Source organism: Elephantulus edwardii, unplaced genomic scaffold, assembly GCF_000299155.1.
Source record: "Elephantulus edwardii isolate Elephantulus edwardi_28Jun2011 unplaced genomic scaffold, EleEdw1.0 scaffold00282, whole genome shotgun sequence".
NCBI lineage: Eukaryota > Metazoa > Chordata > Mammalia > Macroscelidea > Macroscelididae > Elephantulus > Elephantulus edwardii.
In genome coordinates this window covers 1,232,804-1,257,164 of record NW_006400032.1, presented here as the reverse complement: position 1 = coordinate 1,257,164, position 24,361 = coordinate 1,232,804, and the positions used below count along the sequence as shown (strand labels likewise).

Here is a 24,361-nt window from a genome sequence, read left to right as displayed (position 1 = left end):
GGAAGAAGAACGAACTGGGGAGGAGGGTAGAGAAAACAGTGCAACAATGAATGAATGAAAACCCACAATCTGTAAATGTTCATTAAAACTAATAAAATTGAATAATTAGAAAAAAAAAGAGCTTTCATTCTATGTGGTCTACTTTAAGCGCAGTTTTGGTAAACTAAAAAAAAAAAAATCTTCATAACAGACAAGCAAGTAAACAAAATCAACTTCATGCTTTCACTCTTTAATTACAACAATGACAGAAGAAGTCACTCATGTTCTCTAAATTCGTTTAGGAATATAAATACTAGGTCGCTGAGGTGCAGTGGATCATTTGGTTCTTTAAGCCACAATCCTCCGTTTTGTTTTACTGTAATTAAAAGTCTCTGGTCTACAGCTGTGGTCCCAGTATGGCGTGAATGAGTGAATTGTCTTTAAGGGCTCGGGTGGGAGTTACTTTGCAGTCTTTTTATTAAGGGGTGTGATTTAAGCCACTGCCTTTAGTTTTCTTGAAGCTGTGGTCTGCATCTAATATGTAGGAATATACTGGATCCTGCAGCTAGCTTGTCTGTTGATTTTGGCGTGCCAGTCCTTGTGGCTCTGGTTGGGTTATAAGGCTGATTCTTGACTCAAGGATTTGGGACTTGCCAGCCTCTCCAGTCTCATGAACCATTTCTCTGAGCTCAATGAGATGGTGCAGTGACTCGTGGAAGACAAAAACAAAGACAGGAGGGAGAGGACTGAGCGCAGGAGGAGTAGGTGATGTTAGAGATGGAGAGGTACAGCAGTTTGGAAAAACACTTTGACCATCTCTAACCTGTCTCCTAGGAACCTGCACTGTGCTGATCCTTCAAAAAGAAATCACTGGTGCAGCCTTTATTCAAGTCCAAGCCTACAATTTAAATTATTGTGGTCCTCTTGGAACAACACATCATACGTTATTTACTTGTCTTAGTTACTCAACTGGTCATGAATGTCCTATTCCCTAATCTCAATGTGTCTGTGAATTTACTGACAGTGTAGACACTGTATTAGAAACGCATCTGAAGGCCAAGGTCCCTTTTCTGTCATATCACTGCAAGAAAACAAGTTTGCAATTTGGCAGCAATAAAACATCTTTTTAAAAAAAAGTTGAAGTTTGGAGGTGAAAGCAGATGAGGTGAGCATTATAAAACTTGTCATGTGATCCCAAACACTACACAAGAATACTGATAATGAGGTGGTCCCTGCATACCATGAAATCTATCTGTACAGTAAAGGCAGGCAGACTTACATAGGCATTCCCTAAAGAAAGCAGACGAGGTCACAGGCTCTCAATCTTCCTGTCCGCTGGCAGTAAAGGTCACTGTCATCAAGTGCGTGACTTCCAGCAAGAAACATTATTTTCACTGTAACCATGTACACACGCGTGAACACACACACACACACACACACACACACACACACACACACAAACTGCAGGGGGGATGTTTTACAAACACTTCCTGTCCTTGTTGTTTATCACAGAGCTGGAACCGGCCCTAAGCTGACCCTCTGGCAGGTTTTCAGAGACAGTTAATCACACAGGAGGAGACTGGCCTTCCTTCTCTCATGGAGTTGTGGGTGGTCTCGAACTGTGTATCGTCTTTGGGACTCTGGTGCAGCTTCTTGCCACTAGGCTACCAGAGCTCCCTACCTCACATAAACATTGTCTCATCTCTTTAATTTTATGAAAACACCTGTCAGGACCCAACTGATTTCATGGTCACTTGCAGTTTGACCAACAGATCAATGTTCTTCTTTGCAGTCTGTAACTTTGGGTTATGATCTGCTTCTCCTTGTTACAAAATCTTACCTAAGCTGTTGAAGGCTTAGCACTGGGAAGGTGACAGCTGGGCAAAGACCAGAAGGAGCCAGGGAGCAGCTGTGGCATTAGCTGGGTGGGAGGCTGCCAGGCTGTGGCAAAAGCCAGTGAGAGGCCTTGAGTGAGGCCGAGGGGCAGAACTGAGGCCAGGGGTTAACACAGGACTGGATTTTTGCATAAGGGGGACAAAGGTCTCTGGAGGTCTGGGAACAGAGGGCTTAACTGGATTCTCCTGACATTTTAATATGTTCACTTTGGCTGCTGAACTGAGAATGGAAGGGGGCCGAGGAGAAGCAGGGTGATGAGTAAGTAAGAGCCTCTTGTAATACTCACCTAGGTGGGAAGCCCAGGTGGAGGCTGCAGAGATGGTGAGAAGCGGTGGGACAGAATAAATGTGAAAAAGGCCTGGGATTTATTAAATCAACTGCAGCAGTGACTCCTTACACACCAGCTGCTGCTCCCCAACATTAACCCCAGTCGATAAAGGGTATCTTAGTGAGCAACAGTCCTTTGTAACTGTTGTTAGGCATTACGGATCTGATGCATATTGACACCATACAAGAAAACAGTCCTACAGTGTCTTGTCTTCTAGGCTGTATTCTTTGCAGGAGAAGTCTTGGTGGAAGAGTGGTTAAATGTTTAGCTCTTAACTGGAAGGTAAGTGGTTCAAAGCCAACATCTGCTCTACAGGAGAAAAATGAGGCAGTTTGCTTCCATGAAGATTTACAGACTTGGAAACTGCATACAGCAGACCTCTCCTGTCCTGAAGGGTTGCTGTGTGCTGGAGTCAGCTGCATGGCAACAGGTTAGGTTTTGGTTTCATCTTTAGAGGAGCAGACTGCCAGGTCTTCCTCCTTCAGAGCTGCTAGGTACGTGTGACCCGCCCACCACCGTGCCACCAGGGCTCCTAACAGGACATCCTTCTACAAGGTCAGTATTATTTTTGTACCAAGATTCAAATAGGTTTAAGGCTGAGACCAAACTCTTGGGCCTCTATCATAAAGTTGGCTAGCTGTTTCTGTTTCAACACCCCTGGGGTTCCTTCCCTCTCCTCAGTTCATATTTAAGTCTCACTGATCTTTACCAGGTTCAGAGAAAGCGAGTTGATGGAATTTACAGTGGTCTCTTTTTCTAAGAGTCCTTTGGCCAGTCTTCTCTCCAATCATTGTTGTTACTATGCCGTCCAGTTGACAAGACTCACACAGTCCCTGTGAACAGATCTGAGCCCTGCCCTGTACTCTGTCATCCCTCATGGTCTCTGATGTGCCCACTGTTACAGTCACTGTGTCAATTCATCTTGTTGAAGGCTCTCCTCTTCCTCTGACCCTCTACCTTTCCTGGTATTACGTCTTTTTCCAAGAACTGGGCAACATGCCCTAAGTATGTGACGTAAAGTGTCACCATCCTTGTTCTAAGCTGTACCCTGGCTGCCCTACCTTCAGCCAGACAGTCAGGACTCTTCTCCAGAACCACAATTCAAAGGCATGAACTTTTCTTTAGCAAAGCTAAAAGGCAGATAAGCCCTCGGACTGCTGGAGGTGGTTCCACCTCGGGAGGAGCTACAACTCCTGACTCACGCACTGCTGACTCAGGCACTCCCACGGCTCCTCTCTCCAGAGCCGCTTCCACAAGGTAGAAAAAGACGAGGATACAACATTCTCTAGGGAACAGAAGAATGCAAACAGGGCTACAAAAGAAATTAGGGACATGAACCTCTAGGCTCAGTGTGTCCAGGTAGACGTGCCAATCCTGAGACACAAAAGAACGGCTTCTGGCTTGCCAGGAAGACGTGGCCTGGATTCTGAGGGTACCCACAGCGACATCGTGACCACGGGGCAGCTGCTCAGGGATGGGCAAGTCACCTGAGCAGCCAGAGCCACCGTCCAACAGGTGACTCAACATTTACCCATAACACACCTCCAACCCCACCACACAGAAGGCGTTTCTGACACTCAGAGGAGCCACAGGACTCAGTCCTAATTAGGGTGACCAGATTACCTTTTTGACAAAGAAAGTCATGGTCGATGGTCGAGCTGAACCTTAACAGATAAAGTTTCATTTGCATTGTGTGGTGCTAATTCTGGTTTCTAAGGAACCACAGGGGAGGCTGGGGATGGGATGAGAGGAACAAAAGGGCCTGGGCAGCGTATGTAAGGCAGTTGTGCTCTGCTGTTTTTAAATCTTTTTGAATTCTGGTGAAGACGTCCTCTGAAGAGAAACTGAGCTGCTATCAGAAAAAAAAAAAAAAATAAAATAAATACATAAATAAATAAATAAATTAAATCTTTAAAACTACAAGAGATGTTGAGAAGGAAGTAGGGGTACTTCTGAGCATGGGAGCAGGGAACGGCGGAGGGTGCTGATGTCTAGAGAGGATGACAAGATGAACACTGGTAGGATGGGTGAAGAGGGAGTGCATGGTGGGCCCAAAGCAGAGGTGTGGATGGGAAAGGGTGTTGAAGGCAGGCTGTGAACTACCAGCAGGAAGAGCCGTCGAGGCACCAGCGCTGGGCAGGGACCAGGAGCTTGATGAGGTCCTTACAGCCACCCATGTCCCTCAGCACACACCCTCTTCTAGAAGAGACTGAGTGTTCCATAGCTGTGTTCACCTTCTGATAAAAACAGGAGTCTAAAGAAATGAGTCTGTAAGAACAACAGCGCTCTGAAGGCATGACTGGTAGAGCTGAGGGCACCAGGGGCAACAGGAGGCTGAGCAGCTCTTACAGTGAGGCAGGGTGCATTCCTGGGGGCACCTGGGCAGAAGAGAGGCCCATGTTCCCAAGAACTGCAGGAAGAAGGTAAGGGACTACCCATTCCCGCTCCAGCCAGAGTGCAGCCTCCTGCCTCTAGGAGCTGGTGAGAGAACACATCTCTCCTTCACCAACCAGGCTCATATTCTCTTTCTGAGGCACAGAAGCTCAGTTACAGCAATGCCGGGGCAGAAGAGGAGTGATAAAGACGATATAAACGGCCTATCTGGGGAGTCTGTTCACTGCAGTGCTTAGACTCCCACTGAGCTGAGGTAACATAAACGCATCTTTCCAAATGGAGAAGTAGTCAGCTTTCCACACCACTGCTTTCTCCCTGGCAGGGTTCCGTGCCCAGGCTGGATGGCGTCCTATCTCTGTGATACATGACCCGTTTAAGTATAAAGGGATTAAAAGCTCAGATATGGAGCAGCTGCTGGAGACCACATTGCAGGGCCATCTCTAGTTTCAGCAAGTCATTAACGCAGACTTTTTAAGAGCTATAACATTTACAGAAGGCAAGTGTTCTCTTCCTGGGAAAAAAGCTGAAGTGGAATGGTGGGAAAGAACCCTGAGGGAATCCTAGCCAGTCTTCTCCCTTCTCTTCTACCTCTTGTCATTCGCAAAGGACAAAAGTCCTGAACGTCACTATATAGGAGGCTCACACTCGATACCCTCTCCTACATCCACACCCTGCAGAAGACCAAAATCAGCCCATCATTTGGGAAAAGGAAGTTATAAAATTACTAGCAAAAGCAGACATTTAAACGTGTATTGTTTTGATACAACAGGAAATGAGAGAAAAATGAGGGCTACAGAAGTCTTAGGGAACAGGGGCTGAGTGGACGCCCCAACTACCTAGTTTGCCTTTTACTGACCAGCAGGGGGCACAACCGGCTGGCCCACATCAAGGTGCCTGATTGATGGAGAATTTGCAGCTCAGCCTTAGAGACTTATTAATCTTGATATTTCTATTTTGGGAGTTTTCTCTTCTTGGTAAACAAGCCAAATGATGTCTCACTTACATTTTTACTTTATTTTAATCATCTTCCAACAAGATAAAACTTTCTGGAGCTATTTCTGCTATGATTCTTTGGCCTAGCTTTATCTTTGCCATTTCTCCCACTATTCTAGAAAATAGTAATTTCTGGATGATGAGAGAGAAATTTGACTGTAACATTACCCTCCTTTTCAACGCATGTCGCATGTCTTTTTCTCAACAAGCAAGCAGAAATGGTCTAGTAGAAAACATTAAAGACAAATATGAAGGAAAAAATGCAAGTGAAAAAGAGAATCTAAGTGGAAGAGGGGATGGGTTAAATGCAGAGGCCATTAGTAAGGAAAGCCCCACATGGCTCCCTTCTGTCACACAATAGACGTGTCCTACATCGAGAGAGAGAGAGAGAGAGAGAGAGAGAGAGAGAGTGAGAGAGTGAGTGTGTGCGTGCGTGTGAATCCTCTTTGCTTCGTGTATTAGAAATTTGGGTAGACGTGTACGTTCTTTCTTCTCCTACATCATTCATTGAAGGGAATTTAATCCATCTCATCACCTTTTAAGCGGCAGTCATTATTGGTTAGAAAATCAACTTACACCACAGAATTTGTAACAAATGATAATGGTTCACCAAGAAAAAAAACACCAACCAAATTCTAAACCCAACTTGCCTAAACCTGAGTATCAATGTATTTACCCTTCAACCTTACAAGTGACCCCTCAGGGTCTGGAATGAGAGCTGGGGCATGCACACACACACGCAAGACATACACACAAAAGGTGGGAAACGAAACTATAAATTGTTGGTGATGTTTAAAGGTCTGTTAACCAGCGATGAGAAAGAAGATCTCACATTTAAAACTAGGGGGTTAACTACATAGTCTCTTGTCTCTTTTTAATTCAGTAACAAATTAGGATAAAGCATTTATTTACGTTACGACCAAGTGGCTATATTAATTATGACCAAGTGGTTATGTGTTACTTCTCTGAGGAAAAGAAAACCTGTATTTCAGTGCAGAGCAAACAGCTGTTTTAAAGGGTCTTTTTGCTATCAACGTATAATGAAGTGTAAGCCCTTCACGAAATGTGGTCCCAAATGCAAAATACATTTCCTCCATATGTTCTATTTAACAAATAGGTTTCAAAATTCTATATCAGAAATAATTTCTAACAATTTTTTTTAAAAGTTCTTTCTATACTCTCTTGGTAAGTACTATTCTAAATTTAGATCAGAAAAAGGAATAGAGGGGAAAACAAATGGTAAAAATAAATGGTGTATCAGAAAGGATAGCCAATTTCCTTCATCTGCCTTCAGAGGAAAAGTGCACTGAGAGGCAGTTAACACAGGGCTAAGTGTGTAAAAAGGAGCAAAAAGAAGTCAGAGGCCCCAGTGGTCCTTCCGCCTCCATGCTCACAGTTACTCACCCAAACACCCAGCACTGGGTCCCCACGCGCTTGCACTGTGTGTCCGTGAGGTACGCGTAGTACTGCCTGAAAGAACAGAGCGAGAGTTTGCGGAGAATGTCTGGAGAAATAACAAGTCAGTGCGTCTTTAAAATACAAGTAAACAACATTGACAAAGTGAGACTGTGGAAGATGTTGCACCTGGTTCCATATTATCAAGCTTCCTGGCCTAGTTTTATCAGAACAGAACGCCCGTGTCTGCCCAAACATTCCTGTGAGAGGGTAAGGGTCTGGATCAGGTGGCCGGGGGAGGGTAAGTGGAAAGCTTAAAAGCAGCAGGTTACTGGCAAAAACAGTCATTTGACTTAAAAATCCCAGAGTCCTGAGCCACAGAAGCCCCAGGAGGGTGCTTAGATATCTCCCTACAGGGCTATTCCTGAGGTCAAATCCAGTGTTCAGTAACTGGTTCCTGTGGCTCTTCCCAGGACAGAGTTTACTGGTGCTACCCAGGCAAAGAGTATACAGATTGTGATTTCCAAAGCCAGGTAGTAAGATCCTGGCTGCACTCCAGTCACTGAATGTCAGCGATTTCTTTTTCAACATTTTTTCACTGGAAATATACACAAACAACATATACCAGAGATCCTGGTTTGTACAATCCAATAATGTTCATATTCAAATTGTGAAACCATCATCACTCTCCTTTTCTGAACTATTCCACTAATATAACGTGAACTTACCACTTCCTAAGGATTCCTGTCTGGTCCTTCAAGGGGCTATTGTGTGAACCCAGACAGTTTTTTAAAGAGAGCACACGATCAAGGCTGTTACTAGTTAAGTAATACTACTGTTTGCTTTAGAGAAGACCTCCTGGTATTGTTTCCATGTGAGGCTCAAAGATTATCTCAAGGTATTCATTCAGGCAGTTCATCAAGCCTCAATGGTGCCAAAAAGTTTTGATTCCAAGAACACTGGAAATTCTGTTCCCCACTTTCCCTCCTTTGCTCAAGGTTCTTCTTCTAGAATGTTTGCTCAAAATGCTTAACAGCATCAGGAAGGCATCACACAGTTCTTGTCTCATCACAAAGCGGCATCACAAAGCGGCAGCTATTCATGGATGATGCTGTTCATTTTTTTCCCCCCACTCAGAATTTTAACATTTTCTCCACTAGTCCTTCAGAAATACTTGGAGCAGCCCTGTCCTAGTGGAACACAGTGTAACAGACATGAGTCACAAATCTACTTCAAAGTTGCCCAGGAGCCACATAAAAATAAACAAAATTAATTTTAAAAATATACATATCACAAAACATAATTTAAAAAAACCCCTAGAAACAAAACAAAACAAAACAAAAACCAAAAAAAAAAATTTCAATATGTAATCATTAGAAGGAACTCAAGGGTGGTGTAATCAAATGAATGCACAGTTATGAACTGTAAGACTGAAGGTTCAAGTCCACCCAGAGGTGCTACGGAAGAGATTTCTATTGAAAACCTTATGAGGCAACTTCTACACACACAGCTCACCATGAATTAGGACTGACTTAATGGCAACTAGTTTTGTTTCAAAGTAATCAATAGAAAACAATTTTAAGGAGATACATGCATATATACACACGCACAGATAAATAGTTTGCACAGTTTGAGAACTGGCATACATTTTACATTTGAATGTAAAACGGACTTATTTCTAGTGCTCAGAAGTCACATGATGTGAGTGGTTACTCTACAGACCAGCACACTTATTTCTAGTGCTCAGAAGTCACATGATGTGAGTGGTTACTCTACAGACCAGCACAAGTGCAGTCATATAGTTAATTATCCCTGAACTCAAATCTATCCTTTCAGAAGCTGCGGCTAAACCAGGAGCTCATCATCTTTGTGGGAATCACAGACTCTTTTGAAAATGTGCTGGTATTTATGATAAAGGTACATAATAAAACTTGTGCACACAGCTTCCCATCCAATTGCCAGAGGAGGATTACGGACACCTCAGGTTTACCCGTGAGGAGCTGGCACCTTCTTCCCACAAAGACATGAGTGAAAAATGCTGTTTTACAAAAAGTCACGTTTTCTTGTCATTTTACATGTTCATTACCTAATCTGCTTTTTAGCAACTCTGACCCTTTACTCTCTAATAGCACCATCCCATCATACTGCACTTTGGATGATCAGATTGAAAGAACAGTCATCCAAATGCTCTCTCAAAGTAGGTTCACGTGCAAGTCTAAGCAAAAAAGAAGAAAATGGAGATGTAGCATGTATAACTTATGTCTAAGGCGAAAGCTACATTTGTCTTTCAGATCCGGCACTTGCTACCTGGGTTATTTGTGCTATACTGATTAAAGCATTCTCATCCTCAAAAGTAAACTGTGAAGACACTTTCTCACCTGGGAATTCCCTCACACAGTGTAAAAGCTCAGAGTAGCTTACTTGTAGAAAAATAAACAGTAACTACAGAAATTTAAAGGAATTGGCAGTAACTTTGAGGAGCTCACAAAAGCTCAAAATTTATGATTTTTCAATCTCCATAAGTCTATATGTTTCCTATTGCCAAAGGGGTCCTTTAGAGTAATGAGAGAAGATCTTCACCCTGAAACCTACAGCGTCCCTTTTCAGCAGGAAGTAGCTAAGAGAATACGCCGTCCCCTTTTCCTTATGAATCAGGGTGAAGTCTCTCTCAGGGAGGAGTGATAGGGAATGGCAAAGGACACACTGACAAAGGAGATTAATTAGAGCTGTTTGACAAGCACTGTGGCAATGGGACAATTAAAAAAGACTTTCAAGGGGGGGGAAAAAAAAGAAGAACGAACTGGGGAGGAGGGTAGAGAAAATAGTGCAACAATGAATGAATGAAAACCCAAAATTTCTGTAAATGTTCATTAAAACTAATACAATTTAATAATAAAAAAGAGAGAAAAAAATGTCCTTGATAGTAGAAACCCCCCCAAAAAGAACTGAAATTATGATTTGCTATTTTATTTTAGAACAGGTTTTTCTCCGCTTCCTTCTTAGTGATTTTGTTGACTATTCTTAACTTTATGAAGAAATCTCTCTGCTAATCTTTTCCTGAAAATAAAGGCAAGTCTCAAATTATGTTCTGAAGGGAGATGGGAACACCAAGCCATCAAAAGTTAGATAGCATTTATGAGATAAGTACTTTAATAAACCAAGAGCCTATAAAGTAACAAAGGGCTTCTGCCTTAACAATGATTATTTTCCTATTTAGTCCACTAAAAAAAAAAAAGTGACATTTTTTACTTTAATCCATAAGGCTGATTCATGTCAACCTTTATTTAATCTGGCATCTGGGGATATTTTAATGAATGATGTGTTAATAAAGGATGACAAGAGGTATTGGCTAGAGGGTTAAGGGTGAGGAAGACCAAGGTTTTAACCCATTGAAACATCTGCTCTCTTAGACAAGTGAGGTCCTCTGTGTGTGTGATTTATAAGCACAAGTGCTTATATGGTCAATCTACAGGTTCAATAACACTAACATTTTAACTACTCAGTTAATTTCTTTTTTTAATCAATTACCTACAGGATATTTGGTGGTTCTGCTAATCAATGAAGGATTCCAACTAAGGCAGAAAACCCAAATGCCATCTAAATAGGAAAAATGAAACAATGAAACAAATGAAACAAATGAAAATGGAAGTCTCCCCAGTTCTATGTGGTCAGTCTAGGTGGAGGGCAGGCCAGGGTCCCACCTACAAGATCGCTAAGAATCCAAGTTAACAGTGTGAGTGCCAATGCTTATTCATCCTGGGAGTCCTCAGAGCACCTTTCAAAAGAAGGCTGACACTACAGTTCTGAAAAGAAACTAGCAAGACTGTATTTGACAAATGACAGACACTATTTCTCCTCTTCTACCTTAAAAATAGTGGCAATTTCTAACATTCATTTAGAAATTGCAAGAGGGGCCAGTCTTTGAGAAAAGAGATCATGCTCGTAAAGGGGGAGGGTCAGAGACACAGTGACTGTAACGGGGGGGCGTGGTAATCAGGGATTGGTGTAAGATAGGGCAAGGTTCAACTCTGTTGTTCACAGGACCACTATAAATCATGGTTGACTCGGTGACAACTAACAATTCAACAATAACATTAACTTTAAATAACTCAGGTTCACAGATTCTACTTTTTAAAATTGTCTGTTAGAAGGGAAAAGTATAACCATCCAGGAGTCTGAAACTAACGGAGAGTACAATTAGCATGGTGTTGATTATTCACTTTTCCCCCCAATAGCCTCAATAATGCTCTTGATGTCTGAGCATTTGATTGACTGTCTAGATGCACAATTCTTTAAGCAGTTGCCCTGTAGGCGCCAAAGGGTCATCAATAGCTGATCTTCCAGTATGAGATCACCTTTCGTTTAAAATATCCTCTCCCTCTAGGTAGACTGGGCCCACCAATCTTTCAGTTAGCAGTAGAACACATTAGCTGTGTACATCACCCAAGGACTGAGTATAGTCCTCAGCACGGCATTTTAATAGACTGAAAGTGGATGTGAATTCCTTTATGCTCAACAGGGCATCAGAAAGCAGACCAACTTCCTCAAATGACAGCTGAGTCTGTTCAGAATTACCTCACTGTGGGAGCCGTGATGCCGCCGATGAAGAGAATTCTGCACCAGCTTAGAGGATGACTGGCTTGGAACACAAAGATATGCTTCAAGAAGAAGGTATTCAACTCAGTCAGCTGGAAGAGAAGGAGAAGTTCATTAGCCTGGGTATTTCATGCTAAATCACGGTCATACGTTCTTCCCTCCGTGGACGTCCTTCTGGAATGGTGACAGCACTTTCAGAACACATATGGAACCTTCCAAGGGTTGCCGTCCACAGTGGTTAAAAACAAGCATAGTATGTGCACCAACCAGTCACGGGTCTGGGGGAAGGTGCTGGGGTGGGAGGAGCCGGTTCAGGGACTTGTCCAAACAAAATCAGACCAGAGGACATCCAGGCAATCTCACACATGGCGACCCTTTGTATGTCCTAAAAGAATAAGGTTTCCAGGGCTGTAATCTTTCCGAAATGGCCTTTCCATTCGTAGTTCTTGTTTACATTATCCAGGGTCTTGTGCTACTTGTCCAGTGGCGTGGAAATACTTTAACACTTAACAAATGCCATGGCTATCCTGGAGGATACTGGCTAAACATTGGTCCCAGATTTCTGCTAAAAGGGAATAGTTCCTGGCTTGCAGGATTACTACCTGGGTCGTGTGTGTATGCTTCCAGGACAGGGAGAAAGACACATGCTGAGGACAGGAGGAATCATGGTAACAAAATTAAGCATGAGACACCAAAGAAGCCTTAAGAACTTGGGCCAGGTCTAAAAGAACCCGACTGGAAGAATAACCACCAGCAGCTTGTTATCCATCACGAAATAATGACTATCTGGCACAGAGCAGAGCAGCCCCTCAATTAATGGTAGCTCTAGAAAGTGAGTGTGAAGGGTTGGTTCACAGAGGTGAGAGGTGCATTCAATAGATACTGAACACCCTGTGTAGTTCATCCCATGATGGGTTCTGAGAAGCACAAAGCACACTGTGGCTGGGACATAGCTGCTCTACATTCAGAGGTAAGCTCCTTTTTCCCCACCAGACTTCAAGTAAGGAGTAGAAACTACAGCAAGGGCACTGTGCTTTGAGAATCATCACAGGAACTGGCCGGCTCAAGCTAATTACTTAGACTGTGAGTCATTTCTCCACAGGACTGACTTCAAGGACATGACATAAAATGGCCCACGACTTAATACTGAAAAGCTGATCACACTGCTACATTCACACCCATGCGGAAGATGAGGTCTGTAACATGCTGCCAGGCAGTGCTCTTCCGGGAGGATAATACTGTCTTTCCTTGACTAATTGCTCCTCTTTGGTTTTACTCATGCTCAAGGCAAACTTCCAGCTCCCACGGCCCGTGCTGTGACGTTCTTTCTCGCTCACTGCCATCCAGTCAGAACTGACTCATAGCTGACCCTCCAGTGGTTTCTGAAGCTATAAAGTGCATGACAGGAGACACTCATTTTTCTCCCTTAGAATCACTGGTGGATGTGAACTACCAGAGGCACGGCCTTTGGATCCAAGTGCAACTTTTCATGGACTGGCCTTAATACTAATCTATTTTCAGTCCTCTTTTTAGAAATGCTGACTTTCCCAAATCAGGGCAATAATCTAAATACTCAGACATGTTTGTACACATAAACTCCATTTATTAAAATGATGTTGTTATGCACTGACAGCAAGTCGGAACTGACTTGTAGTTGACCCTTCAGCAGTTTTGGAGAGGTGGTAATTGAAAGGGAGGAGACTCTCCAGTCAAGCATCTGGTGGATTCGAAACCCACGCCTTTGGCTTGGCAGTGTATCTCCTTACCACTAAGCCACCAGTGTCCCCTCTTATTAAGATAGGTCTAAGCATTGTACCCTTCAAGTGTGGGCCAGGAAGAGCCTCTATCGAGTCACATCTGCTGATTTGTTCTCTTATGTCAAGAGTGCTCTGTGCAGATGTGTTCAATACCTAATTTCTGATGGTTCCAAAAGATCCTTCAGACAAGAGCTCGCCTCCCTCACCTATTCCCCAAAGGACATGAAATAATTAATCTGGATCAGTAAGAAGGCTATCTCTAGAAACCAGACAAATCTGATAATCCTGCTCCAAGATCCTCAGCTGTTTAGATGCCTTCAGTAATGGAACTGCCTGCTCGGAACGATGGCTTCTCACCACGGACAACATGGCGGCTCCAGATCAACCAAGTCCTCCCTCGACCTTTCTTCCTAGGCAGCAAGAGGCTTCTCAGTCAGCTTTCCACAAAGTATACAATATGGAAAAGGCCAAAGTACAGTTTTAAAATATCAAACAAAACACTGAAGTTGGCTGGGACCTAAGAGAAGTCTACCCATTTGTTCCCTTAATCTTGAATATGATTACTCTAAGAAGCAAGCTATTGCTGGACTTAACGGGGTGATGGATAAACAAGACCTTATTTTTACACACACACACCCCGTATCAGGGGATTAAAATCTGTTTCTAATTTGTAAGTCAAATACCTGTATTTTACAACGTCCTCGCAATGAAGCAGGACCACAGTTGTAAAAGACCATCATCCCTGTGCCATGTTTTGTTTAATCAGTCTACAGACCAGCTGGATAGCTGTGTTTCTCCCAAGCACCTAGCTGATAGGCATTGAAAACCACCATGAACTCTTGATTGCCAGAGGCTTCTGTTCATTTACTTTTTTCTATTTCTGGACATCTTTTTTAAAAAAAAAATATCCCACAAACAACAAAGAAAATACCTGCCAGATGATCATGAAAAGGTAGATTCCAGCCACCCTCTGAAACGAAGATTTCGGGTCAAACCAGCGTACGTAGGTCCAGCTAGCGGGAGTGAACTGCAGCACGGCTCTTTTAATTTTCCCAGTGGTGGTGTGAATGTCCCTGAAGAAAAGGGCTCCGATGAAAATCCAAAGAGATGAAAAAAAGGAGGGGAAGGTAGGAAAAATTGTGCACTGATGCCTTTATAACAAAAGCTCAGAACAAAAAGAATCCCTTCTCTCTGAACTATCTTTCAAACAGTGGCCTCGCTATTCACAGGTGAAGCGGTGAGGGACACACTCTTGATGGGGAACGGCAGCATGACAGGCACAGCACAGAGCTGTCACCATCCTCAGAGGGCAGGGGACAGCAGGGCCAGGAGGGGTCTTCCTTTGTGAGCTGGTGACTAAAGAAGGTGAGACATTAAAGACAACAACCTGGAAACAGCCCAGGCACAAAGGGATGCCCGCAGGGCCGCTGGTCCTGAGCTGAGGTATTAGGAAGATAGAGAGAAAGAGGAAGTCCTTCCATGAGCTGGATTGATCAGATGCTACAACAATGGGTTCCAAAGAGCCTGTCACTGCGAGGCTGCTGGGGGACCAGGCAGTGTTTTGTTCTGCTTTGCATGGGGCCTCTGTGAGTCAGAACTGACTTTATGACAGCTAACAAAAACACGGTAAAAAAGGAAGCTGGAGAAGGTGCTTCATTTCCAAAGAGTGCTGCTGCTTTGTGCTGTCAGGTCAATTCTGAGTCATACGACCCGACATGACAGAGCAGAATTGGCCCCTGGGGTTTCGAAGGCTGAAATCTTTATGGCAGCAGACTGCCAGGTTTTCTCGTTCACAGAACCATCGCTGGCTCATTTTCATTATCCTAAGAGTGAGCAAAGAATAGTATCTACGTCTGGGACTGATGTAAAGCTCAAATATGACACCTCTTACAAAGCCTGCTTGGGCTAACACATAACACAACCACTTCTTTCGTTACATTATCTACTACCTTAAATGTGGGGTAGGGGAAGAACACTTTCAAGTAAGTGGCTAAAGAAAGGCTTCTTTACTAAAAGGCATGGAGAAAATTGGTTATTCATTTGCAAAAGCACTGAGAACTCTCCTCCTCACATCACGTATAAAAACATATTTGAGATTGGTTCAATTAGGTTTTGTTAACAGAAAAAGGTGAGATTATGAAAGAATCAGAAGACAATAAAGAGAAGTCTGGTAGCTTAGTGCTAAGGAATTGCACTGCCAACCCAAAGGTATGCTGTTTTATTCGACAAGAGAAAGACAGGAAATCCTCTTTCCATGCAATTTACTGCCTCTGAAAACCCACTGGAGGGTCAACTAGGAGTTGGTTTTGACTTAACAGTACATATCAACAATAACATAAAAATAAAATACAGAAAAAACATTTAACCTACACAAAATAAAAATCAGCATTTTCAAATTTGAAATGAAAACTAGATAAACTTAAAAGAGGAAATGATTACTTTAAAAAAATGAAGTCACATTTATGAGAAGTTGTTCAAATCCAAGGAGAGAATGAAAGGGACATGTAAGTGTATTTTAGTGTAATCTAATGATAGAAATTTATTTGAAAAAAATCAGATATACACAAGATACATGTTCAAGAATGTTCCTGCTTCATAAAGTAAAAACTCTGAAGCAACTAAATGATCATATAAGAAAACTAGCTAAAAAACAAAAACTAGCTAAATAATTTATGGTTTACCCTTAGACAGAGATGTGAAGAAGCCCTTTCAAATTCTATCTCAGAAGAATATTTTATGACAAGGAGAAAGACTCAATTAAGTTTTAAACACAATGAAAATAGCTACTTTTATTATCTCTCCTCTGATTCTCTTGTTCCTTGTTCTCATCAGTAACGTGATTCCTACCAGGGTCAAGTTGAAAAGCGAGTCCAGCAAGGCAGGACAGAGCAGTAACACAGGTGAAGTCTGCCCTTGGTGAAGCACAGACGAAGGAAATGCAAGTGATCTAAGGAGTCAGAGCAGGCTTCCGGAGGACGCGAGAAGGCAGTGCGTCAGGAAAGCAGGGATGAGTCACCCGGCCCCTCGCGACACAGGTCAATCCCCATGCACATGCGTCTGCACTAAGAGAAGAGAGTGAGCTGACTCAGAACCTCAGCAGCCTCGGAGAGGACGGAGAAGGAGACATCACCCGCTGGGCCCATAACAATCCCTAGAGAAATCAAACCAACGCAACAATACATAGAGCTTGACATTTCTGAAGCACGTTACTTCAGCAATGGAGTAAGAAGGAATCCAGTGCTTAATCAGGATGCAAGCCCATCAGAGGCCCCATTAGCTCAATGATGGGGGCTGTGGCAGCCGGGCTAAAACCAGGATGGATCTTGGAATTATTTTGGCCTGGAGAGGGCATCTGGATCCTCTGAATGTATGGGGAGGATGAGAGGCAGAAATGAACATGTAGCTTCTGGATGGACGCCTGAAATTAGGTTATAATCATACGCATTTCAATTAATAGCATTAAGTTCATTCTTTTTCACTGAGTAGCAGAATATGCAAAGGTATGATCTGCAAAAGTACACAAGCACACATTAGGAAAAATGTGACCAACATCGAAAAAAGGAGACAACTCACTTGAAGCTTGCCCAGTGGTAAGTCCTCATCTCTAAGAACCGGCACACGACCATGCCCAGCCAGATGCCACCGCCATTACACAACAGGATGTCCAGAATGACTTGATCCCACCAGCACTCAGCAAAGTTTGGCAGGAGGTGCATGAAGAAAAGCTGAAGACACAGAAAAAGACGAGAGTTGTAAAAAAAACAAACAAAAAAACAAACGTACGATGCAGAAAAAGACTTTCTCCCTTTATAGGGCAAGGTTCAGGTCCGTTGTTCACAGGGTTCCTACCAGCCACAATTAATTTGACGGCACCTAACGGCAATGTTAGAAGATAGCTGTTGATGCTTCATTTTTTCCTAATGAATTAAAAGAAACAAGTTCTGTCAAAAGGTCAACAATCTCTTCAAAACAAAGATAAGGGACTAGGGAAACTAGAGTACTCGAAAAGGAACATCACAGAACATAACGAGAATGGCAACACCCTGTTAAATGTCACTGAACAATTTGTACAAAGATTGTCAAATGGGAACAGAACCTTTAAAAAGAAACCAAGAAGCTCGGTCTGCAGTCTTTTCTTTACGTCTGATGCTTCGTAACTAATAAGCAGCTCTTCTCTCACTAAAACCCCTCCTGAAATAAACCACTAATTAATTCCCTTGGATAAGAAGAATGTTACAAAAAAAAGGAGCAAAGTTTTCTTAAGTGACAACAAAGCATTGAAATAATTCTTCAGACATGCACCTTAAGAATTTGGACTATTCATTCACAGAAAATATGTCCCAGATGTTTTGGTGAAACAGTGGGCACATCATAAATGCAGGATGGTTAGGTCTTGATGATGTGATGCAGAAAAGTAATAGCTTAATAGAAAATCTCACAAATAATTCATGCTAGTGATGACCTCTTATTAAGTGACTGAGATGAGATGGGACATATGAAGTCAAGGATCTTGCTGCTGCACAGTGGAGTCCGGTGTTTGCCCAGATAACTATAACCACACAGGAAGGGAGACTGACCAATGTTACAGTGATGACATAGTGAGGGGAGGTGGGGACAAAGGAGGCATCTGGGAAGATTCACTGGAGTGGGAACATGAATGGTAGATCTGTGTTCAATGTGACACAGTGGTTGAGTGGTTGGCTGTTCACCAGAAGGCCAGCAATTCACAACCTTCCAACCACTTTAGCTGAAAAAGACTAGACAATCTGTTCTTGTAAAGATCACAGGGTCATGTCTACACCGTCATGAAGGGTCACTATGAATCAGAAGGGACTCAATGGCCCACCACCACCACATGACTGGTTTCAAGAGAGAGAGATAAAGAAGATGGGGGAGGGGGGAAGAACAATCAAGAGTAGAACAGAAATCTCTTATAGAAATCCTTTTGTCCAAAACAAAGCTAGTACTGGCCATATCTACAGAAGTGAGTACTGCTGTGTGAAGACCCACTTTCAGAAGGGTTGAAATGACGAAAGATTATGTCTACAGGTTCTCTGGAACAAGGCAATCTTCATAACTATAAACCTCTGAAGTAATATCACACACACTACAAAGCTAAGACTGTATTTATGAAAGCACTTTATAAACTATGAAACACTAAAACTGACGTTGCTCATATCAAGTGTGCCTACATGAGACAGTGGCAACTACAGCCTGTGATGTCAGGGGGCTGCATGCTCATTCAGCAGGACCTGAACTACCCCACATTGTATTCCTTGGTTCTGAGCCACAGGTGTAGAACTAACTTTTGCTCCACAGCAACACACAATGTAAAAAAAACCAAAAAACAAAAAACCCACAACTATGCAACAGTACAGGCTGTGGAGGATGCACTTCAGCGTCTTCCCATCCTGGGGAGACGCTAGGAGAGACCAGGGCAAAATGAGACCCTGAAAAATCAGAGGTTGAGGTTTTGTAAGGCAGAAAACTGTAATGTGGGAATATGCAGACCTGGTCCCTGCCCTGCTGAGTTATAAAAAAAGAGACATTTACCAAATACCTAAAAGGTGATGGGCTTTTCAAAGGTGAAGGGAAAGTATCAAATTTCTTATAAGCCTAGACCAACGTGACAATTAGGGAATGCTTTCATAAAGAGAAAGAGGTATGGGAGTGTGGGGCACATATATGACCTCATGGAAACTGGTTTTATGTTAATGATATTGTTGATGGGGACAGTTCCCCTTTGTGAAGTAAATAATGGTCAGACATGGCCATAAAAAAAAAAAAGAGGGATTCAACTTACGTTTCCTTTTGTTTTATCGTCTGCTAATATATACAGCAGAACGTAGATCAATCCAATTTTACAGGTTCAATTCACTGACACTCCTGTTAATTGTTCTCCCTCAGGCACATAAATTCCTTATCTAATTTTTTCAAGTTACCATTGTCAATTTGATGCCATGTGCCATTCTTAAGAGTACAATGTTCAAGGCTTACTGTTGTTGCTGTTGTGTACTGTCAAGTTGGAACTGATAAATAGCTGACCGTCCATCAGGTTTTCAGAGGCAGTCAATTTCACAGAAAGAGACTGTCCATCTTTCTCCCACATAGCAGCTGGTGGAATTGAACTATGTGCCTTTAGGTTGGCAGTGAACCTCCTTACCACTAAGACAACAGAGCTCCCCTTAGCCTAGAGTAAGACAATTTTGAGGAACATCTCTTTGTCAAGTTTAAATCTTTTAACAGTTGATGTGTACTTCTCCTCCCAGGAAGCTGGGCATCACCGCCTCATCTGAATATTCAAGGAAGGCATCCTTTATTAATTAAGCTAAACTACAGATTGGTTTTAAGGCTTCAGGGAATATTTTTGGTTTAAAGTTTAAAGACTACCTCAGACCATTAGTAATGTGCACTTTGACAGATGAGCGGATTAGTAGTGAAAGGGACAGGATGGAGAAGGGAGGGCTTGTGGAGCTCTGTGGTGGAAAAGAACACAGCATTTTGTAAAAATGAGAAAAGTCAAGCTCACCAGAGCAGAGAGAAAGGAGTGGACAGGGCTCTTGGTTGAGGCTAGAAAGCTGGACAGAGGTAGATAGCACTGGGCCTTGAAGGCTGACTTAGAAGTCTGGATTTCATCTTAAGAGCAAAGGAAAACACTGAAGAGTTTTTAGAAGCAAGACACGATGAGGCTGAGATGTGAAAAGGATCGCTGTGGTAACAAATGGTGAAGGGAGGAGACAAGTAATTCAGGTGACAGATGAGGGGATCAGACGAAGGTAGGAAGGAGCAAGGGACAGACAGAGTGATGTGGGTGGCAGAGGTGTTCAGAAGGATGCTGAAAAGCTGGAAAAGGATGAGACAGGCACATGCCTGGCTTGTAGGGTGAGTGAAGAGGATGCCAAGGGGCGTGAGGAAGGCGAAGGCTATGGAGATGCTTGGAGTTCAGGGGTAGATGACAGTGTGAGGGGAGGCACACAGCTTCATGTACATCAAGCACATCCAGAACCCAGCCCTGGCTCACCCGATGAACCACGGCTCTGAGCACCAGCTCCCAGACCTGCACAATGGGAACAATCTCTGCCTTTTCTAGCTTGAGGACGTATGAGGATATAGACGAAGTGCTGAGCACACAAACCATCTCAGCAGGGGCTGAAGCAGTGACTGGCATTAAAGGAAATACACATGTGGCCAAATATTGTTCTCTGGGAATCAGTCTATGAATAAAATAAACAATAGTTTCTCTAAAATGTCATTCCTATAATATTCAGAAGATTTTATTCTCTTTTGGTAATTAAATGACACAAGCTTTGATTATAGAGATAATGGAGAAAATCCATACAAGAAGTCTATCTGCAACCACAAAATAGCCTGTATGCCCCTGTAATTCTTCAACAACAAAATTCTGGCACTGTTTACTTCTAATTTGATCTATTTACTATTATTTTGTCATTACATAAAATTTTAAGAAGTCTTAGTGGTATAGTGTGTTACACGTAGGATTGCTAACCAAAAGGTCATTGGTTCAAATCTCCCTGCTGCTTACTGGGAGAAAGCTAAGCAATACCTATCTTCCCATAAAGATCTACGGCCTGGGAACTTGATGGAAAGTTGTGGAGAGTTATTGGAGGGCAGTGGATTGATTAATGTATAAAAAGCAATAAGAAATCTTTATGATTAATTTTTTTACTGAGATTTTAATGAAAGTTTATAGAGAACTTGGATTTCCATTCATTTATAGTTGCATATTTTCCTCCCTGGCCTCTCCAGTTCGCTGTTCTCTTTGGAAAAAAAAATTATTTCATTGTTGTACAATTCCCCACACCCACCTTAGTCCACTTTACTATGTACCTCTTACCCTGGACTGTTGTCATATAAATAATACCCAGTCATATATTCCTTTTAAGCAGTTCTTTCCTTCATCTGTTTCAATGCAGTGTATATTATTTATTTCCTCTTTTCTTAGTTGCCCTAACACCAATGTCATTCCCGTTTTATAAAGGTGGCACTATGCAGTATTTGTCCATCCAAAGTCATGAAACAACAACACAAGGTGAACAGTAAGATAGGCACATGCATATGAAGGAGGTCCATGCTTCTTTAGAACGAGCAAGCATACAAGTCCCAAAGGGTGGCATGTGCCCAGGGACAAAGCTCCAAAGGCAGGAAGGGACAGGAAAGAAGAGTGAATGCAAAGAGTCAACATAGGAAGGAAGTGGAAACACAATGTGTATGAACTTCTGAATAGAAAACCAAGGTTTTTTCTGGACATTTTAACCAAATTCATAACAAAAAGCTTAAAAGAAAAAAAATCAGTAATTATGACATGTTAAAACAAAATAAGAACTGTGTAATAAAACACAGTTTTAGTTACCAAGTTACCAAGGTATGATTCTCAAAAAAGCAAAACAACAAAAGCATGAGTTTTTCTTATGGAATTATCTAAATCCAATTTTACACATGAAGCACTAGAGCACAGTGCCTCCACAGGCGGGGAGATCACCTGACTGCTAGAGTATCGCCTTCTCACATAAAAGTGGGACAAACTTCTCTGTAAACGGTCATTGAAATTAATAATTTAAAAAAAAATGGGACAAACTGCATAATCTAGAATCCTCTCCCTGGGACTGCCCATCGCTTCTTACCTCCGTCAGCTCCCAGGTAATACTGATTGTCCAGCAGAGGCCGTAACTGCGGATCAACAAGGCCTTCATGGCCCAGCCCCAGAAATGGCCAAACGCGAAGATATCAAAGTGGCTGATGATCCTTTCCCAGGTGATAACGTGACAGTTTACAGCGTACTCCTATTTAGAATAAAAAGGGGGGAAAATTAATGATACTTGAGCAACCCATTTGCTTCCATAACTTTGACAATGAGAAGAACTGATATAACCCTGCCAACCATTATATATAGCCTGTTCAATTTTTAAAAAGCTCCGATGTCTGAAGATTCTTGAGGGAAAATGAATTAGTATTAGCATTTAGAAATCAGAACTGCTTCGCTTCTATGAACAGTCCTCAGAGTTTAGGAACATGTGGATGATGGCATTAAGGTAGTAACAGTGATAGGAGATGAACAACTGTGCGTCCCACATCAGCTAGAAATCAAGAGGCTGAAAAACAGCCTCTGTCTTTGTTTTGCTTGGCAGGAGAGAGTTGGCCAGTTCTTGAAAAAACTCGGCTTTCAAAGCCAACCTGAGCTTTTTGGGGGCTGTAAACTGCGACATTCAGATGTCCCTGTGACACTACAGTCCTAAGGAAATGAAGAAGAAGCAAGGTTTGTTCCCAACGGTGGCAGCAGAAGGTGGCAAGAAAGCTGTGGGTGGAGAGAAAACCAACCATTTCTCTCCATTTCTATTTTACAAGGCTGCTGTTGAAGATCAAAGCACTTATGATTTTAACTATATACCTGAAGCACAGCCAAATGGAAGAGGACAGATTCTGGAGCCAGAGAGATCTACCAGCCTGTATTTTGAGCAGATACTCATCCATTTATAGCATCTATTTTCTCATCTGTTAAACGGGGATGTTAGTCTCAGTGAGGCAGCCAGCACAGTGCCTGGCAGAGAAGACATTCAGTAGTCAAGAGCTGTTCTTGTCCCCATCTTCACCACCACCATCATCATGTGCTGTTGTCAGGAGCCACAGAGTCGGCTTCTGACTTATGGTGACCTCGTAGATGAAACCCAGCCTGGCCCTGTGCCATCTTCCTGTCACTTTTAGGTTTCACTCTGTTCTTGTGGCATTTCATTAACCCATCTCATGGAAGGCAGATCTCATTTTAGCTGACCCTCCACAAGTAAACCAAGAAACACTGACTTTTCTTCGAGACATCTTTTTATTTTTGCCTTTAGCATCTTTTTTTAAAAAAATTAAAACCTAAAAGCATCATTCCAAAAAGAAACTGACCAATCTCAACTACAACAGGATGATGGACCTTATATTGAGCCCCTTCATGTTACTGCCTGTTTGTCAGAAGCACACCTATCAAGGACTCTTCTTTTTCTGAGCAATGGTCAAGGTTTTCTTTCATTTGCTTTCAAATATTGTTGCTCAGTGCCGATGAGTCAACTTCAACTCACAGCAACCCTATGTAAAACAGCTCTGAACCCTGTGCCGTCTTGAGCCAGTTTCACTGTCTCTTGACAGACCCATCTCCTATTACCCCATTACCCATGTCACTGAGTCAATCCAACTCAAGGAATAGCATTAAATAGTGACATCATCTCAACCCAAAGTCAAAACACAGAGCAGTTCTAGCCACACCTGCAATTTTATATGTTTCCATTTAAAAGGAAAAAAAATGAAAATAAAATGAACGGCCTAAATAATTAGAAATGAACCATTCACGGCAAGCAAGCAGGAAAGGAGCCTGGTATTTGGATACGGAAGGAGCTTACAGTGACAGTGAAGGTGGTAGAAGCAGCCACCTGAACAAGGTGTAGGGGTATGTGTGTATAAATTTTAAATAACTGCACATAAATTCAGCAAAAAACAAACCCAAAAGCCCAACTGCTACTTGATCCCCATTCACGGCGACTCCACATGTGTCAGAATAGAATGGGCCTCTGTAAGATCTTCAAGGGCTGATTTTCTGGAAAGAAGCGAAGACACCTTTGGGTGAACTCAAACCACAAAGCTCTCTTATTAACAGCGGAGTTATAACCATTTCTATCACCCAACGACTCCATTTAGTTCACAACAACTTTCCAAAATAAGTTGTATTTTTCTACCTGACAAACATGAAACAGGCTAACAAGCACCTTGCCCAAGGCCCTACAGTTAAGGTGCATCAAGGCAGAATTCAAGCTCCATGTTGCAGGATGGTCAAGTTTATATTCTTCCTAGAACAACCCTCTGCTACACGACAGGATTCCAGTTCCTTGGACTGTGTTCCTTGTGGAAAACAATACACCTCAAAGACTAGCTAAGAGATTAGGACTTTAGATAGTCACATAGGAAATGTGGAACAATGGAAAACGTACAACTACTTCCTGAATCCAAAACCCCGCCTCTTCTTCCAAGG

The 24,361-nt window shown here is 42.5% G+C and overlaps 1 protein-coding gene across 1 annotated transcript in view; it reads right to left on the bottom strand.

Annotated features, from left to right (window-relative positions):
* PTDSS1 (phosphatidylserine synthase 1) overlaps positions 1-24,361 on the bottom strand; it is an 84,486-nt gene that overhangs the window by 16,068 nt on the left and 44,057 nt on the right. Inside the window, exons 5-9 of the mRNA XM_006900353.1 lie at positions 21,981-22,139; positions 16,912-17,063; positions 14,270-14,411; positions 11,561-11,673; positions 6,995-7,060 (exon numbers count right to left, since the gene is read on the bottom strand). Coding sequence (XP_006900415.1) covers positions 6,995-7,060; positions 11,561-11,673; positions 14,270-14,411; positions 16,912-17,063; positions 21,981-22,139 — 632 coding nt within the window. The remainder of the gene's footprint in view (positions 1-6,994; positions 7,061-11,560; positions 11,674-14,269; positions 14,412-16,911; positions 17,064-21,980; positions 22,140-24,361) is intronic.